This window comes from Epinephelus fuscoguttatus, linkage group LG12, assembly GCF_011397635.1.
Source record: "Epinephelus fuscoguttatus linkage group LG12, E.fuscoguttatus.final_Chr_v1".
NCBI classification, from domain to species: Eukaryota; Metazoa; Chordata; class Actinopteri; order Perciformes; family Serranidae; genus Epinephelus; species Epinephelus fuscoguttatus.
Window position 1 is genome coordinate 16,314,935 of NC_064763.1, and position 18,953 is coordinate 16,333,887.

The 18,953-nt window shown below is 34.6% G+C and overlaps 2 protein-coding genes across 5 annotated transcripts in view; one reads left to right on the plus strand and one right to left on the minus strand.

Moving 5' to 3' along the window:
* Window positions 1-14,486, plus strand: part of lig3 (ligase III, DNA, ATP-dependent) — a 55,736-nt gene extending 41,250 nt beyond the window's left edge. For all 4 annotated transcript variants that reach the window (XM_049591251.1, XM_049591250.1, XM_049591247.1 and 1 more), the window contains 12 exons: window positions 540-671; window positions 757-836; window positions 1,356-1,443; window positions 1,557-1,634; window positions 3,099-3,222; window positions 4,478-4,620; window positions 4,745-4,819; window positions 5,263-5,409; window positions 6,840-6,990; window positions 13,152-13,228; window positions 13,330-13,413; window positions 13,713-14,486. In XM_049591251.1, coding sequence (XP_049447208.1) covers window positions 540-671; window positions 757-836; window positions 1,356-1,443; window positions 1,557-1,634; window positions 3,099-3,222; window positions 4,478-4,620; window positions 4,745-4,819; window positions 5,263-5,409; window positions 6,840-6,990; window positions 13,152-13,228; window positions 13,330-13,413; window positions 13,713-13,946 — 1,413 coding nt within the window. In that variant the 3' untranslated portion in view covers window positions 13,947-14,486. The remainder of the gene's footprint in view (window positions 1-539; window positions 672-756; window positions 837-1,355; window positions 1,444-1,556; window positions 1,635-3,098; window positions 3,223-4,477; window positions 4,621-4,744; window positions 4,820-5,262; window positions 5,410-6,839; window positions 6,991-13,151; window positions 13,229-13,329; window positions 13,414-13,712) is intronic.
* rad51d (RAD51 paralog D) overlaps window positions 13,801-18,953 on the minus strand; it is a 41,312-nt gene continuing 36,159 nt past the window's right edge. The window contains exons 8-11 of the mRNA XM_049591268.1: window positions 18,408-18,478; window positions 17,666-17,833; window positions 16,156-16,281; window positions 13,801-13,939 (exon numbers count right to left, since the gene is read on the minus strand). Coding sequence (XP_049447225.1) covers window positions 16,186-16,281; window positions 17,666-17,833; window positions 18,408-18,478 — 335 coding nt within the window. The 3' untranslated portion in view covers window positions 13,801-13,939; window positions 16,156-16,185. The remainder of the gene's footprint in view (window positions 13,940-16,155; window positions 16,282-17,665; window positions 17,834-18,407; window positions 18,479-18,953) is intronic.

The following is an 18,953-nucleotide window of genomic DNA, read 5'->3' on the forward strand; positions in this document are numbered from 1 at the left end:
TTTCTTCAGCCATGTAAACAGCTGAGTTGGAATATTGTCTTTTTCAGAATAAGGGTAAAAAAAAAACAGAATATTTTGTGCGCTGAATATTTTGTGTCACTGTCAGGATAACATTCTGTGGAGGTGTGAATGGATTTTAATGACAATAGTCCAGGTTTTGTCACATTTTCCTATTCTGATAAATGATAAGACTGTCAAACTGTTCAGATCATGGAACATGGATACAAGCCCAAATAAAGACGATCAGCTGTGTTGTAGTCTGAATTCATTGTTTGTCATTTTTTAATCTACCTCAGGTTAAAGCACCTTATTATTGAGACAGTTTTTAACCTGTGAAGCCAATTAAAAACCTGGGGTGGTGCCAGTCTCTGAAGTCTTGCTGTAGTACTTTTTATTTCTGCTCAGACCTAACCCCTGTGTGTGTGTGTGTGTGTGTGTGTGTGTGTGTGTGTGTGTGTGTGTGTGTGTGTGTGTGTGTGTGTGTGTGTGTGTGTGCGCGCGCGCGCGCGTGTGCGTGTGTGTCCATGTTGATGTTTCAGGTGGCCCATTTCAAGGACTACATCCCTCAGGCATTCCCTGGAGGCCACAGTATGATATTGGATGCTGAAGTCCTTCTAATTGACACAAAGACCAGTAAACCCCTGCCCTTTGGGACACTGGGTGTACACAAGGTGAGAACACCACAGCCTCTTAAACAAAAAAAAAAATGAATTGAGCAGGTCATTGTTGTCACACCTGACTTTCCTCTCCCTCCAGAAAGCCGCCTTTCAAGATGCCAAAGTGTGCCTTTTTGTTTTCGACTGTATCTACTTCAATGGCGTGAGTCTCATGGAGAGGTAATGTGTTTCATTTGATTCATTGTCTTTAAAACATGTTTGCATTCCAGTGTTCAAAGGATAACACATGATGAAATCATATATGTTTTAACACGTGATAAATGCTTCATCCAGACTTTAACAAACACCTCAAAACTGAAGGATTTTTTGTGTCTTTGTGGTAGTTGTGTGCCATATTATAATGTTGACGATAATACAGGTATTTGTAATATGAATCGAAAAATTCATATTGTGTTACCCGTACTGTTTTGACTTGTTGACATATTGACGTCGTACTGTTACCCACGGTAACAACAGGCATGGCTGAAAGCAAATTATTACAGACTCCAGGGTGGTTCCAAAAAGGAGGAGCAGCTTCAGTAGTGTGGAATAAACCGTGGCGTCCTGAATGTTATATGATCAGCCCCGGACAAGCAAAGTTGTGTCACAAATTTAGTTTACATTAACAACAATGGATATTATTTTTAAATAGTACAAGCTGTCTTACATTTATCCACTGTGGTCATATTTATTCTCCAGGCCGCTGTGTGAGCGCAGGAAGTTCCTGCATGACAACATGACAGAAGTCACCAACAGGATCCTCTTCTCAGAGATGAAACACGTCACTGTAAGTAAAACTCGTGATTTGACTCTCTCCTGTATACATGCATACATCTGTAATAGTTCATGATATGGTATGATGTGTTTGTGTGTGTGTGTGTGTGTGTGTGTGTGAGACAGAGGGCAGGAGATCTGGCTAACATGATAACTCGTGTCATCAGAGAGGGACTTGAAGGCCTGGTGCTTAAAGACATCAAGGTTAGTCGCCTTTTATTTCTACAGGGTTCAGCGCTAAGGTTTTGTTGTTTTTTTTTTCACTTGCCCGGTTGGGCAAGTGCCCGAAGTCAGTTTTTACTTGCCCTATAAAAATTGTTTAATTTAAGCAGCTATCAAATAACAAAGACTGCAGTTATTACTGTAATGACAGTGTCAGGGCTTAAAGTGAAAAATTTGTCAATCGTTCTCCGTCTATAATTTTGCGCCCTACTTGAGCCATGCCCAACTCTATTTATTTTTCACCCCTCTCTCCAGTTCTGCTGTATTAACACCAGGTTTAATATATTTTGCTTCCATCTCTCTGCCCTGCTCTACTCTACTTCAATGCTACTTAGCTCTCTCTCTACTCTACCAGTAGACTACCACACCCAACTGTTGCACAAAACGCACACAGCAGTGTTTTCCCTAGGATGGAGTTGCAGCAGCGGAGGTGAAGCACACGCATGAAAAATAATTTTCACATGCGTGAAACTTTTTTGTATGCTTGCAAAGCACAGCCTGCTGGAATGTTTCTATGTATCTACTGGCACCAGAAGGGCTCTTTAGGACTAAGTACATACAGTACCTGTGTGCACAGTAATGAGCAGGTGAAATGTCTGTCTAGCTTACATATGAGTTGTCTCAAGATTTAGGAACATACAATTTTATTGAATATAATAAAAGTAAAAAGTCACTAGACATGCTGCTGTTTTGTGCTATGACCTATTTAAGTGCTGGAAGTTGTTATTTACGTGACAATGCCTGAACGCAACACAAGCTCAGCACCAAATGAGTGCCGCGCTGCGAGCAGCGTGTTTGCCTGTGCCTAACAGCAGTGTGTTGATGGTTATTTACAATGTCCATAACAATAACTTTGTCAGTTGACAAACTGCACCGGGCTTGGGGTCAGGTTTGGTCAGGAAAATGCGGCCCGAGCCGTTCTAGCGTGCTCACCTGTGTGTGTGGCAGAACTCCGCCGTGTGCGATACAGAGAGCAGAGCAGAATTGTTAACGCGTGACCATGTAGAGACAGAAATGACACGATGACATAACACCATAAATAGTATATTGTTATGTTATTATATGAAGCGTCCGTCGCGCAAAATAATATCAATGGGGGCTGTGGGCAGGACATTGTTACACAGCGTGTGCCTGTGACTTCAGGCAGAGAGACCGCTGCATCAGAGCAGAAGGAGTACATTTAGAAATACATTTATTTTATCAATTAGTTATTAACTTTTACTATTTTGAGCAACTTGCCCGACTGGGCAAGTGAGTTGTTAGTTTACATGCCCGACCTTGAGTTTTACTTGCCCCGGGCAATCGGGCAATCGTTATTGTTGAGCCCTGTTCTACATGGAAGGAAACCGGTGGGAACATGTATCTAACGTACATAACAGTGGAAAGAATGTGAACACAATGCAGGAGTTATGCTGTGTTCATGTTGAGTATATCTTTATGTCTCAGGGCTCCTATGAACCAGGGAAGCGCCACTGGCTGAAGGTGAAGAAGGACTACTTGAACGAAGGGGCGATGGCAGACACAGCTGACCTGGTGGTGCTGGGGGCCTTCTATGGAAAAGGCTCAAATGGTCTGCAACGCCACAACCATCCACTTGATTTGTTTTTTAATTAAAGGCAAATGATAACACACAGAGCTCAGATCACAACATGACGTGACAACATGGTCTCACAAAGAGAAACAAAGCAAAACAAAAAGTTAGACTTACACAGACCAACGTGGAAAAAGAAAAGATATAAAAGTTAGTCAGATCAAATCAGTCACTGAAATGATTAAGTTAATAGTACCATTAAAAATAAATAAATAAATTAAATTTACATGACAGGTAGTTGTAATTCTATGTAGTTCCATTTTTCACTCGAACAACTTATTTTGCATTTTATGTTACGTTTAGCTACTTTACAATACTTTGTAGCAATGTTTTTTCCATAAGAAATTGACATTGCACTGTACTTTTCATAAAAATATTCTGAGGACAGTTTTCTGGGGACTTGCGTGTCTTTTCCAAGCCTTCCCACTTCCTGTTAAATGAGCAGTGTGACTCTGGAGACATCCAAATTAATTAACCGAGACAGTTTTACTATTACACTGAATTTTTAATAATGCTATTATGAAAACTCTTCCAATGATCAGGGGGGCCATTTTGTGCTCAAGTTTCAGCTGCACTGACACTTAATATGGTGATTATATCCACAGTGCCTTTATTAAAACATACAATAGCATCCTTGTAGAGTAGTGGATTCAAATATGATCCAAAAATATGTAAAGATCCTGACTGAACTTCACTCAGACAGGATGGTGAAATGAACATTAATACAACTCTGTAACATCATGAATACAAAAGTCCAGAATCCAGCATAGCAGCATTTTATGTGAGAACCATGCAGATGGAAGATGGTCCATAAGGAGAGGATGTCATTGGATAAAGCGTACATGCCGACAAGATATGGGAGCCATTGTGGAGGCTGGGTAATGAGCATATAACACAATGGAAGCATAACAAATGCAAAAACAAAGGTACAAATCTCAAAAGCATGGCTAATGAAGACAGCTCATGCAGTGTGAAGACAAGCTAATAGAGCCGCGGCAGCAGATGAAAACACTTGTCATTACATACTGTGGGACAAAGAAAACAACAGCTGGAAAAAAAGACTTTACAAGAGGATTTGAGGAGGATAGTTTTGGGAAGTTAAGTGAAATTAAACAGTGTAGGAGTGTTTGTTCAGAGCCAGAGGAGGGACGGTGTAATGGGTTTGCAGAGTCTCCACCGGCAGCACTTTCCTTAATTTCTCTCCTAATGGCATGTGTGTTCTTCCTCCCACCAGGGGGCATCATGTCCAGTTTCCTAATGGGCTGTTATGACCCACACTCCAAGAAATGGTGCACAGTCACCAAGTGCTCCGGAGGCTACGATGATGCCATGCTGGCCAGGCTCCAAAAAGAGCTGGATGTGATCAAAATCAGCAAGGTCAGAGAGGATCCACTTAGAGGGCTGCCTGGAATATTGAGCTGATGTAATAAACTCAAAGATTAATCATTTGTGTGTGTGTGTGTGTGTGTGTGTGTGTGTGTGTGTGTGTGTCTCTTTGTAGGACCCGAGCAAAATCCCAGGCTGGCTGAAAATCATCAAGAACTATTATCCAGATTTCATTATTCGTGATCCTCAGGTGAGTTCTCACTACTCAGCACATTTCCCAGCGAGTTTGTTCCTGCACAGCCAGTTGTATATCTGGGCACTGCAGACCTTCAAATGAAGTTGTAAGTTAAAAGCATCTCTTGCATATGTCTTCTGCAGGAATTTCTCTAAATAAATTACTCTCAAACATATTGAGTTAATGACCACGCTTGCTGCAGAGCTGGGAAGTGCATATTTACTGAAAAACTGTAACTTCAGAGAGTGAAAACATCAGATTGAAATGACCCGTGTGGCTTTCATGTCTGAAAATAGAACTTTGTAATGAAATCCACAAACTTCTACCATTAAACCGTGATAGTCGTGGCATTTGAACAAAGTTAGAATTGCTTTTTTTTCCCTCATGTAATGGAAAAGCACTCATATATCTGTCGTGTCATTTATGTTTCACCTGCTGTTGTGTTTCTTCTCCTGCAGCAAGCACCTGTCTGGGAGATCACAGGCGCAGAGTTTTCCAAATCAGAAATGCACACCGCTGATGGCATCTCTATACGCTTTCCCCGCATGACGCGCATCCGTGATGACAAGGACTGGAAGACTGCCACCAACTTGGACCAGCTTAGAGTAGGATATCACCATTTTGATTAAAGTACACATTAGGGCTATGCAATACAGACAGAAATTCATATTTCGGTATTTACAGGCTGGCTGGCGTTACACAAAGCCACATTTGAGATGTCAAAAGAAGTTTTATAAAAGCAGACTGTGATCAAAATAAAGAATACACAACTTTATTTTGGTATAATAAGCATAATCTAAAGGCCTTTGCCTTTCATATAAGATATTTCTGATCCCAATTGATCAACTACTAGTCAGGTTATTATTTGTTGTTCCTACAACTAGGATAAGTGACAAGACTTTTGTCAGGGACTGTAGTCTGCAGCAGGTATTCTGTGAAGTGCTATAAAGTTTAGTTGATTCTAAACACACATTAAACATGGCTTAATGGTGACAGTTTCAAACACAAGTACACAAATCAGCTTCACTATAACTCACAGCATTCACAGACAAACACTTGTCTTTATCTGGACACATTTTCCAACAAATACAACATGCTAACGTTATTAGCACAAGCCTATGGTATGTTACATTGTATAAATTAGCCTAGGGATGAGCAGAGATTTCCTCTGCTCATATGAAGCCAGGATAAATCACACACAAGACTTAAAATGCTATTTTGTGGAGGCTTTAATGTCTTCACAATTTATTGTTTCTTATCTGTGAAATTGAAGTAAATAAAAGCTTTGTTTCCACTGAGGGAAATGGGTTCAGCTTACAAACATAGACAGGAGCTTGAAAATATATCGATTTATTGCACCTAGTTGTTATATGGCCCAGCCCTAGTACACATGCCATTGTCCGATGTTATTCATAAGTATAGTTATTCCCGAGTGCAGGAAGAATGAGTTGTGTGCAATTTTACCGCAGAAGAGTGAAGAAAATAAAACTTTTAACTTTGAATCAGATACTGCTCATTCAAGGATATAACTTGTAGAAAATGTTTTCTTAAATGCAGTTAACTGAAGGCACCATGGGAAATAATTAACCACAGACACCAAATAAATAGGTTTCAATGAGATGGCAATCACAAAAGATGCTTTAGAAATCAGTAAGTCATTTGTTACTGAATACCCAAGGTGTGTAATTGGATTGTTTGCTGCTAATTGCTTGCAATATCCATCTGCATATCTGATTGAAGTTGGATGAAAGAGGGGAGGTAATGTGGTATAGGTGATGGGAGGAGTGAAAAACTTTAGCCTGCTATTTAACAGTGCACCAATGTGACTGCATAAGCTAAGAATGATTTAAATGTGGAGAACCAAATTTGCCGTCAGTTGTCCTGCAAACATTGACAAATGAGCTGAAATATTGGCTGAGGCACTAAAACGCCTGCGCTAAATTATTTGAATGCAACACAGGTCCTCAATCTTTGGGACACATAACATTACATCTTTTGGCTGAAGCCCATGTTGTCATTTCATCACTCTGCTCAGGAGTTGTACCGCATATCCAAGGAGAACTCTGACTTTAAAGTGACAGCTGGATCGTCTACATCTAATAATGACAAGGGCTCATCAGGAGGGGACAGCGGAGGAAGCTCCCCGTCGTCTTCGTCCCACGGAAGTGCTACACCCAAAAAGACCAGTAAGTATTCAGCTCAAACAATGAGCTGAATGAGTGTCACTATTTTCATACCTTTTTGTTTTGAAAAATGCTGCTTCTTCAACAGTTTGATTTGGGTTTTGAAATATTGAAATCACAAACATGTAATGAGGCAGATTTACTTTTTACTGATTGTTTTACCTGTGCAGTGTCAAAGAAAACTTAATATAGTTTGTCATTAACAAATGTCATTGTATGATGTGTCTTAAAAGAAACTCATAAAAAGTCATAGAACCATATGTCATCCAAAAAAAAGTTGTAAAAATGTCCATAGTATGTTATAAAAGTCATAGTATTGTATGTCATAAATGATGTAATATATAGTAAGTCAGAAAAGATGTCATAGTATAGTCTATCATAAAAACGTCAAAGTGTAGTATTCCATGAAAATGTTAGTATAGCATGTCAAAAAATGTCCTAGTATATCGTAAAAAACGTCCTAATATACTATGTTATAAAAACATCATTGTAAAGCATGTCGAAAAAAGTCAGTATAGTATGCCAGGAAAAAAGACATAGTACAGTAGTAAGTCACTGTACAGCATGTTGAAAAACGTCAGTGTATAGCATGTTAAAACAATATCATAGTTAAAGCATGTTCAAAAAGAGTCATAAAATAGCATGTTCAAAAAGAGTCATCGTATACCATGTCCAAAAAAAATTAAAGTATAGCATGTCAAAAAGGCCATACAGTAGTATGTCTTAAGAAAAACTCATAGTATAGCATGTCCAAAATAATGTCATAGTACAGCATGTTCAAAAAGAGTCATAGTATAGCAGGTCATAAAAGAAAAGTCAGAGTATAGCATGTTGAAAAAGACATAGTATAGCATGTTAAATAAAGTCAGTATGGTATGTCGAAAAAAAGGCAGTTTAGCATGTCATAAGTCATAGTATAACATGTTAAAAACATCAGTATAGCATGTTGAGAAGTCATAGTTAACCATGTTAAGTCATCGTATAGCATGTTAACAAAAAGTCATAGTATAGCATGTTGAAAAAACATCACAGTTTAGCATGTCAAAAAAGTCATAGTATAGTATGTCTTCCAAAATATGATAAAAAAAAAAGTCATAGTATAGTATGTCTTCCAAAATATGATAAAAAAAATGTCATAGTATAGTATTACGTCCAAAATATGATAAAAAAAAGTCATAGTATAGTATTACGTCCAAAATATGATTTAAAAAAAAGTCATAGTATAGTATGTCTTCCAAAATATGATAAAAAAAAGTCATAGTATAGTATGTCTTCCAAAATATGATAAAAAAAAGTCATAGTATAGTATTACATCCAAAATGATTTAAAAAAAAGTCATAGTATAGTATGTCGTCCAAAATATGATTTAAAAAAAAGTCATAGTATAGTATGTCGTCCAAAATATGATTTAAAAAAAAGTCATAGTATAGTATGTCTTCCAAAATATGATAAAAAAAAAGTCATAGTATAGTATTACATCCAAAATGATTTAAAAAAAAGTCATAGTATAGTATGTCGTCCAAAACGTGATAAAAAAGTCATAGTATAGTATGACGTCCAAAATATGATAAAAAAAAAAGTCATAGTATAGTATGTCTTCCAAAATATGATAAAAAAAAGTCATAGTATAGTATTACATCCAAAATGATTTAAAAAAAAGTCATAGTATAGTATGTCGTCCAAAACGTGATAAAAAAGTCATAGTATAGTATGACGTCCAAAATATGATAAAAAAAAGTCACAGTATAGTATGTCTTCCAAAATATGATAAAAAAAAGTCATAGTATAGTATTACATCCAAAATGATTTAAAAAAAAAGTCATAGTATAGTATGTCGTCCAAAACGTGATAAAAAAGTCATAGTATAGTATGACGTCCAAAATATGATAAAAAAAGTCATAGTATAGTATGTCGTCCAAAATGTGATAAAAAAGTCATAGTATAGTATGACGTCCAAAATATGATTAAAAAAAAAGTCATAGTATAGTATGTCGTCCAAAATGTGATAAAAAAGTCATAGTATAGTATTACGTCCAAAATATGATTAAAAAAAAGTCATAGTATAGTATGTCTTCCAAAATATGATAAAAAAAGAAGTCATAGTATAGTATGTCTTCCAAAATATGATAAAAAAAAAAGAAGTCATAGTATAGTATGTCTTCCAAAATATAATAAAAAAAAGTCACAGTATAGTATTACGTCCAAAATATGATTTAAAAAAAAGTCACAGTATAGTATTACGTCCAAAATATGATTTAAAAAAAAGTCATAGTATAGTATGTCTTCCAAAATATGATTTAAAAAAAAGTCATAGTATAGTATGTCTTCCAAAATATGATAAAAAAAAGTCACAGTATAGTATGTCTTCCAAAATATGATTTTAAAAAAAGTATAGTATTACGTCCAAAATATGATTTTAAAAAAAAGTCATAGTATAGTATGTCTTCCAAAATATGATAAAAAAAAGTCACAGTATAGTATGTCTTCCAAAATATGATTAAAAAAAAGTCATAGTATAGTATGTCTTCCAAAATATGATAAAAAAAAAGAAGTCATAGTATAGTATGTCGTCCAAAATATGATTTAAAAAAAAGTCATAGTATAGAATGTCTTCCAAAATATGATAAAAAAAAGTCATAGTATAGTATGACATCCAAAATATGATAAAAAAAAGTCATAGTATAGTATGACGTCCAAAATATGATAAAAAAAAAGTCATAGTATAGTATGTCTTCCAAAATATGATAAAAAAGTCATATAGTATGACGTCCAAAATATGATAAAAAAAAGTCATAGTATAGTATGTCGTCCAAAATGTGATAAAAAAGTCATAGTATAGCATGTCGTCCAAAATGTGATAAAAAAGTCATAGTATAGCATGTCGTCCAAAATGTGATAAAAAAGTCATAGTATAGTATTACGTCCAAAATATGATTAAAAAAAGTCATAGTATAGTATGTCTTCCAAAATATGATAAAAAAAAGAAGTCATAGTATAGTATGTCTTCCAAAATATGATAAAAAAAAAAAGTCATAGTATAGTATGTCTTCCAAAATATGATAAAAAAAGAAGTCATTGTATAGTATTACGTCCAAAATATGATTTAAAAAAAAAAGAAGTCATAGTATAGTATGTCTTCCAAAATATGATTTAAAAAAAAGTCATAGTATAGTATGTCTTCCAAAATATGATAAAAAAAAGAAGTCATTGTATAGTATTACGTCCAAAATATGATTTAAAAAAAAAGAAGTCATAGTATAGTATGTCTTCCAAAATATGATTTAAAAAAAAGTCATAGTATAGTATGTCTTCCAAAATATGATTTAAAAAAAAGTCATAGTATAGTATGTCTTCCAAAATATGATTTAAAAAAAAGTCATAGTATAGTATGTCTTCCAAAATATGATAAAAAAAAAGAAGTCATAGTATAGTATGTCGTCCAAAATATGATTTAAAAAAAAGTCATAGTATAGAATGTCTTCCAAAATATGATAAAAAAAAAGTCATAGTATAGTATGTCTTCCAAAATATGATAAAAAAAAAGTCACAGTATAGTATGTCTTCCAAAATATGATAAAAAAAAGTCATAGTATAGTATTACGTCCAAAATATGATTTAAAAAAAAGTCATAGTATAGTATGTCTTCCAAAATATGATAAAAAAAAGTCATAGTATAGTATGTCTTCCAAAATATGATTAAAAAAAGTCACAGTATAGTATGTCTTCCAAAATATGATAAAAAAAAAAGTCATAGTATAGTATGTCTTCCAAAATATGATTTAAAAAAAAGTCATAGTATAGTATTACGTCCAAAATATGATTTAAAAAAAAGTCATAGTATAGTATGTCTTCCAAAATATGATAAAAAAGTCATAGTATAGTATGTCTTCCAAAATATGATAAAAAAAAAAGTCATAGTATAGTATGTCTTCCAAAACGTGATAAAAAAGTCATAGTATAGTATTACGTCCAAAATATGATTTAAAAAAAAGTCATAGTATAGTATGTCTTCCAAAATATGATAAAAAAAAGTCATAGTATAGTATGTCTTCCAAAATATGATTAAAAAAAGTCACAGTATAGTATGTCTTCCAAAATATGATAAAAAAAAGGTCATAGTATAGTATGTCTTCCAAAATATGATTTAAAAAAAAGTCATAGTATAGTATTACGTCCAAAATATGATTTAAAAAAAAGTCATAGTATAGTATGTCTTCCAAAATATGATAAAAAAAAGTCATAGTATAGTATGTCTTCCAAAATATGATTAAAAAAAGTCACAGTATAGTATGTCTTCCAAAATATGATTTAAAAAAAAGTCATAGTATAGTATGTCTTCCAAAATATGATAAAAAAAAGTCATAGTATAGTATGTCTTCCAAAATATGATTAAAAAAAGTCACAGTATAGTATGTCTTCCAAAATATGATAAAAAAAAGTCATAGTATAGTATTACGTCCAAAATATGATTTAAAAAAAAGTCATAGTATAGTATGTCTTCCAAAATATGATAAAAAAAAGTCATAGTATAGTATGTCTTCCAAAATATGATTAAAAAAAGTCACAGTATAGTATGTCTTCCAAAATATGATTTAAAAAAAAGTCATAGTATAGTATGTCTTCCAAAATATGATAAAAAAAAGTCATAGTATAGTATGTCTTCCAAAATATGATAAAAAAAAAAGTCATAGTATAGTATGTCTTCCAAAATATGATAAAAAAAAGTCATAGTATAGTATGTCATCCAAAATATGATTAAAAAAAGTCATAGTATAGTATGTCTTCCAAAATATGATAAAAAAAAGTCATAGTATAGTATGTCATCCAAAATATGATTAAAAAAAGTCATAGTATAGTATGTCTTCCAAAATATGATTAAAAAAAGTCATAGTATAGTATGTCTTCCAAAATATGATAAAAAAAAGTCATAGTATAGTATTACGTCCAAAATATGATTTAAAAAAAAGTCATAGTATAGTTTGTGTTCAAAAATCTGTTAAAAAAAATTCACAGTATAGTATGTCTTCAAAAATATTTTAAAAAAAAAGTCATAGTATAGTATGTCTTCCAAAATATGATTTAAAAAAAAGTCATAGTATAGTATTACGTCCAAAATATGATTTAAAAAAAAGTCATAGTATAGTATGTCTTCCAAAATATGATAAAAAAAAGTCATAGTATAGTATGTTGTCCAAAATATGATAAAAAAAAAAGTCATAGTATAGTATGTCTTCCAAAATATGATAAAAAAAGTCATAGTATAGTATGTCTTCCAAAATATGATAAAAAAAAAAGTCATAGTATAGTATGTCTTCCAAAATATGATTTAAAAAAAAGTCATAGTATAGTATGTCGTCCAAAATATGATAAAAAAGTCATAGTATAGCATGTCGTCCAAAATGTGATAAAAAAGTCATAGTATAGTATGTCTTCCAAAATATGATAAAAAAAAAAAAAGTCATAGTATAGTATGTCGTCCAAAACGTGATTAAAAAAAGTCATAGTATAGTATGACGTCCAAAATATGATAAAAAAAAAAGTCATAGTATAGTATGACATCCAAAATATGATAAAAAAAGTCATAGTATAGTATGACGTCCAAAATATGATAAAAAAAAAAAGTCATAGTATAGTATGTCGTCCAAAATATGATAAAAAAGTCATAGTATAGCATGTCGTCCAAAATGTGATAAAAAAGTCATAGTATAGTATGTCTTCCAAAATATGATAAAAAAAAAGAAGTCATAGTATAGTATGTCTTCCAAAATATGATAAAAAAAAAAGTCATAGTATAGTATGTCTTCCAAAATATGATAAAAAAAAGAAGTCATTGTATAGTATGACGTCCAAAATATGATAAAAAAAAGAAGTCATAGTATAGTATTACGTCCAAAATATGATTTAAAAAAAAAAGAAGTCATAGTATAGTATGTCTTCCAAAATATGATTTAAAAAAAAGTCATAGTATAGAATGTCTTCCAAAATATGATACAAAAAAAGAAGTCATAGTATAGTATGTCTTCCAAAATATGATAAAAAAGTCACAGTACAGTATGACCAAAATATATAACAAATGAATCAGGAAGAGTTGTATAGGTGGGATGTCAGTACTGCAAATGCTACTTTATTCGATATATCATCATTGACATGCACTCACTTCACAGACAGCAGCACACCTAAACCAAAGGTGGTGAAATCCCGACCTCGCACTCCTGACTCAGAAGCACCCAGTGCCAAGAAGGTATTTGCTCCACATATACGTCATTACTTTAACCCTGACAGACAGTTTGAATGAGTAAAGTTGAGCTGCAGGTGATTAAAGGGTGGTTTGTTTCCTGCCAGATGAAGAAGAGTGAAAGTGTTCACAGCAATGGACAAACCAAGACAAAGCCAACCTCTCAACTACTGGAGCCAAGAAATGACAAGGTTGGTCCACAATAGGTCTCTAGTCATTAAACAAAGACTAGCAGTGATCTAGCTATCACATATTCAACTCAGATTGGCATGGTGCTTTATAAAAGTACTGAGGAGGACAGGGTTTTTCTGCAAGTTAAACAAAAATGTCTTTGTCCGACAAAAACACTGTAGTGAAAAATAAATACACCTGATCTTCACATTCATATCATTACAGTGTGAATACTTTCTTTTCTAAACAGGTTAGAAGAATTAACTGAATAATATGTACAAAGTGCTTCCTCTGCTGACCATGTGTATTTTCTGTGTAGACACTGCTGGACATCTTCAGTGGGGTGAAGCTTTTCCTGCCCGTCTCAGTCGAGGACTTTGACAAACTGAGGCGGTACTTTGTGGCATATGATGGTGACCTGGTCCCAGACTACGACGCCGCCTCAGCCACACACACACTGGCTGAACCTGAAGAGGACAGCAAGGCCCAGAGAGTGTCACCCAGCTGGATCTGGGAATGCATCCGCAAGAGGCGCATCGTACCTCCCTGTTAATAAAAAATAAGCAGAACACATTTTATACCGTGTGTTAACCTGTCTATAAGAGACTGCACATCAGTGTAACTTAACTCTAAATCCATGTTTGGACACAAAGCCAGATCACACACTGCTCTCAGGTCATACCTATTTATTCTTTTCAAGATCTTCCTGTTTTTTACCCTTGAAAAATACACTTAGTTTGGGGGATTAGTTTTTGCCATTTTTAAGTAATTGGAATATTTTGAATACTGGGGATAGATGTAGCCAATTTACTGGTGACACTGTACTGTAGGTGTAGAGTTATCCTAAGAAATGTAGTTTAAGCAGCTAAATCATGAAATGCATTTTACACAGACATCATGCAACTAAATCACAGCACTAAAATGAATATGCAGCAGAATTATTTTTACTGCCAAGTGGAACATTTTGCAAGGTATTAGACCCCAGCCCATGAACTGAGAACAACTAAATTTGTCTGCCGTTTGGAATACACAACATGCTGATGAAATAATAAAAATGTCGGAGTTACATCGTTCTCCCATTTATTTTCTACAATTTGTGCTTTGAGTGTTGCATCAATTTATCCTGCAGCTGCATGCAGAAAGGAAAGAGATAAAGCACACATGATGCCACCTTCCTGAACTTCGAACATACTGCTCCACATTTTACCAACTACATGTACAGAGTATACTATCATATACTATGACTTTTTTATCATATTTTGGACGACATACTATACTATGACTTTTTTATGATATTTTGGACGACATACTATACTATTACTTTTTTAATCATAATTTGGACGACATACTATTCTATGACTTTTTTTTATCATAATTTGGATGACATACTATACTATGACTTTAATCATAATTTGGATGACACTATACTATGACTTTAATCATAATTTGGATGACATACTATACTATGACTTTAATCATAATTTGGACGACATACTATACTATGACTTTAATCATAATTTGGATGACATACTATACTATGACTTTTTAATCATAATTTGGACGACATACTATACTATGACTTTTTAATCATAATTTGGATGACATACTATTCTATGACTTTAATCATAATTTGGACGACATACTATACTATGACTTTTTAATCATAATTTGGACGACATACTATTCTATGACTTTTTTATCATAATTTGGACAACATACTATATCATCATCATCATCATACTATACTATGACATAAAAAAATGGTAAAGTATGTTGTCCAAAATATGATAGAAAAGTCATAGTATAGTATGACGTCCAAATTATGATAAGAAAGTCATAGTATAGTATGTCATCCAAAATGTCATTAAAGTCATAGTACAGTATGACGTCCAAATTAAGATAAAAAAAAAAAAAAGTCATAGTATAGTATGACGTCCAAAAGTCATAGTGTTGTATGTCGTCCAAAATATGATGAAAAAAATCACAGTATAGTATGATGTCCAAAATATGATAAAAACAGTTAAAAGTTAATACCTTGGAAAATGGCATTTAAATCTCTTTAATTGTTGCTAAATAGACTGATCAACTTTTATTACATTTTTAAACCCAGTGGACATCCTGGTATGAGAGACATTCATTGCTTTAGGAAGGCTTACTCCTCCTAAACCATATACATCTTGCTTTCTTCCCAAATCATGAGACTCTGCACAATCCAGTGAGATGCAGAAAGGTTTTTTGCTGCAGCCCCCTGCATCTGAATGGCTTTCGAGGATAATTCAGATTTGCCTTTTTATCCCCAAGATGCTTTGGGCTATGAGGTGCTTTAATTAAATGTTTGAATGCATTGAGCTCTGGGGGGGCAGACTGCACATGAACCCGGCCTGCTTCCACTGAAAGGCCTGAAAGAAGCACACAAGAAAGGATTTTTTTCTGCCTCTGTATTCCTCCCTTTTAACAGGTAAAAACAAATCTCCAGCCGAAATCTTTACTTTGCCATGAGAAGCAAAGTTGTCTATAAGTCTAAGTAGTGTATAATCTATGCCCACAAAAAAGGCCTTGCTGAAGCAGTAGATTAAAAGAGCATCTAGATGGAGTATATTTCCTGTGTTGTGATGTAACCAACTAAATGGTGTTTTTAATTGGGATGAAGTTTAGCAATCATTCAGGTACTTGCACAGTGCTTTCTAGAACCACAGGGGAGAAAAAGAGAAAACTTCAAAGACACATTTTCTTGCAAATTTGACGCAGAAACATTCACGCACCTTTGGTCATAGGATTATAGTCGGCTCTCATCAGGAATCAGTCTCATCCAGTTTTCTCTTTCCTGAGGATCCTTCTGCGGAGCGACTCCACCACTGCAAGTCAAAGTCTTCTTTGATGTGACAAGGCTAAGAAGTAGAGCAGATGACAGTGTTGATTTACTAGTTTAAAAAAAAAAAAAAAAAAAAAAAACTCTGCTGCAATATAAAACATTCATTTTGGCTATGTTCATTCTGAATGTGCTTTGTCAAAGTGCTTCTTTGTTTCGTCTGACGGACCTCTTTTGTAACTCCAGAACAGAACATGTATAATTGATGCCTTTGTGGACAGTTATTTATGAGAGGAGGAAAAACTAACAAAGACTATAGAAGCGTTTCCAGCAATAATATCAATTTCATCCCGTTATCATTAATATTCACTGAAAGTCCAATAATGTATTTGCTATAGGCAAAAGCTCCTACTGTCTGTTCTGCTGTAGGTTTGCCTTTGTCTCCAACTCTGTGAAAATATGAACTTCATCTAAAAGAAATCCTAAAATTACCACAGTGTCCCGCAAACAACAACAATCACTTCCAAGGAGACAACTGGCAACTGATTTCAATTGTGGAGACGTGCAATCAACAAACTTGTTTATTCCATTTTCAGTCGTAAATGCAACCTTTATATATCCAAGTTACACATGGTGGTTTGACCCATCTGATGTTTATGCTGTGCCTCTTTATGTACTGCGTTGCTTTGTTAGCATCTTTGATAAACTAAATCTACCTGCACAGAAGCTAAGCGATGTAATGCTGTGGACAGGGGCCAAAATATTTTAGCCACCTGAATAGAACCACCTACAACTAGAATTACTGCTTTGCAGGTACTTGCCTGATATGAATGGTGGTGTCTAAATGTATACCTTGCTTGAAAATATATCGGTATATCGTACATAGTCGTTATATTACCCAGCCCTAGCTTGCACTTTCATGGTTATTTTTAGGTGACCAAAATTAACCAGTTGAGGCAGCATTTGCTTTGCGCCATTTTCTTTTATGTACGTGATGTTGGGATGTTCTACTGAGCAGTTCATGTAAACAGTGACATTCAGTCTATTACAGATTCTAAAGTTTTATAGTGGTGGAGCCAAACTGAACTAACTTAACTGGAGTGCTCACTCTCAGTTTTGCTTTTTGTAGATGGACATTTGTCCATACACAACTGTAAAGCTGCTTTTGGGAAACTGCCCGATTGTCCTGGATCTAAATCAGTAGAATGAGGCTGTTGTCTGTCACAGCATGTCTTTGTCAATTAGAATGATAAGACTCCCATACCTGTAAAAATCTTGCCTGGAGCTGCTTTTAAATGGAAATAAAGAGCTTCTTTATCAAACCAGACCTGTTTTACACGAGCAAACATAACTTTCAAGTCTCCATTTTACCTAGATGTTTTGACATTTACCTCTCAACGAAGCCCCTTTGACAGAATCAATACTGAGCTGAATGATGTGCAAGTCAATGCTGAATGTAGTACCTGTCTGGAAGACTTGATCAACGTTGCAGAGCGCAGAGTGGAGTGGCTGACGGCCGCAGCCCTCCCTACTCGCTCCAACAGGATCCTGGTTCTGGGGATGTGACTCCACGACACACCGAGGCCTGGCTGCACCTCCCCGCTGCCACTTCTCGTCACATGATTTGTAACCTGCAGGCCCAGACAGCATTATGTTTAATCTTTTGCTGTGTTTTTTTCACCTATCTGGGGATTATCACAGCATTTCTTCATTCTGTTTCATGGCTTGGTTTAGCTTGTGAGAGATAGTACAAGCTTTAGAAGAGGAAAATAAATATATAAGTGGGACAGACAGATTGTCCCACTTTTAATCAAAGGCGAGCATCAAACAGCCTATCAAATCATCTTTATCTCACTTCAAATAACTTGATGATTTCAGATGAAGGCAGATTTACTTTGGTGCATGCTGGTTTTAATATGATTAGTTCATACTTTACATAATTATAACCTCCAGTCATACACCTGAACTAACAAACGGATTTTTGTTGCACATATTAAATTGTCAGAAATCAGTAGCCTTTTGTTTTTATCTTGATTTTCTTTTCTTCCCTGAAACAAAAGTGGGAAAAAAAATGTTTAGTTTTCATGGCATGTCTCAAAGCAATAACAAGAGGAAGTGTGAAAGGGTTGGCGGAGAGTTTAGATTGACACTGGAAATGCATCACGCATTTAGAGTAGCACACGTCAAGGACTGTGTCATCCTTACCAAAGCAGCAACATTGAAGTCCTTTGCCATTGTCTTAAGAACTCCTGCCACTTGTATCATCAAGGACATGCCTGGAGGCAAAGGAAGTTGTAGAGAGGTTGGTTCGTGTGCAGAATACTCCCAATGTCTTTTTTTATGGCATTTTCTAAGCAATTCAACAGTAGTAAGTAAAGCTACAGATATCATTGTTGTGACATTTACTGTCTTTAATATTCTTATGGTTGGCTCATTTTGTTTATAGCCATGCTGACAGCGGAGCTCAGAGGATGGCAATGACAGTCAGTTCACGACTTTGGACCAGAATGAAAGTATTAGACAGCCTGACGGGGGATTTAGTGTGGAGGTTCCTGGTCCCCACAGGATGAATTGCAATTACTTTGGTGATCCCTTAAAGGCCATGAATATCTTTTTTCTCAATCAGCTTTTTACTGTGAGCGATGGGGTCCTACATCTTCAGCCAAAGTCTTTAGAGTTATTTCACATGAGAGATTTCTGCATTAGTGCTTTTGTCTTTACTGGTCTCGCTGGTTTAAAGTGGGCTGAGGT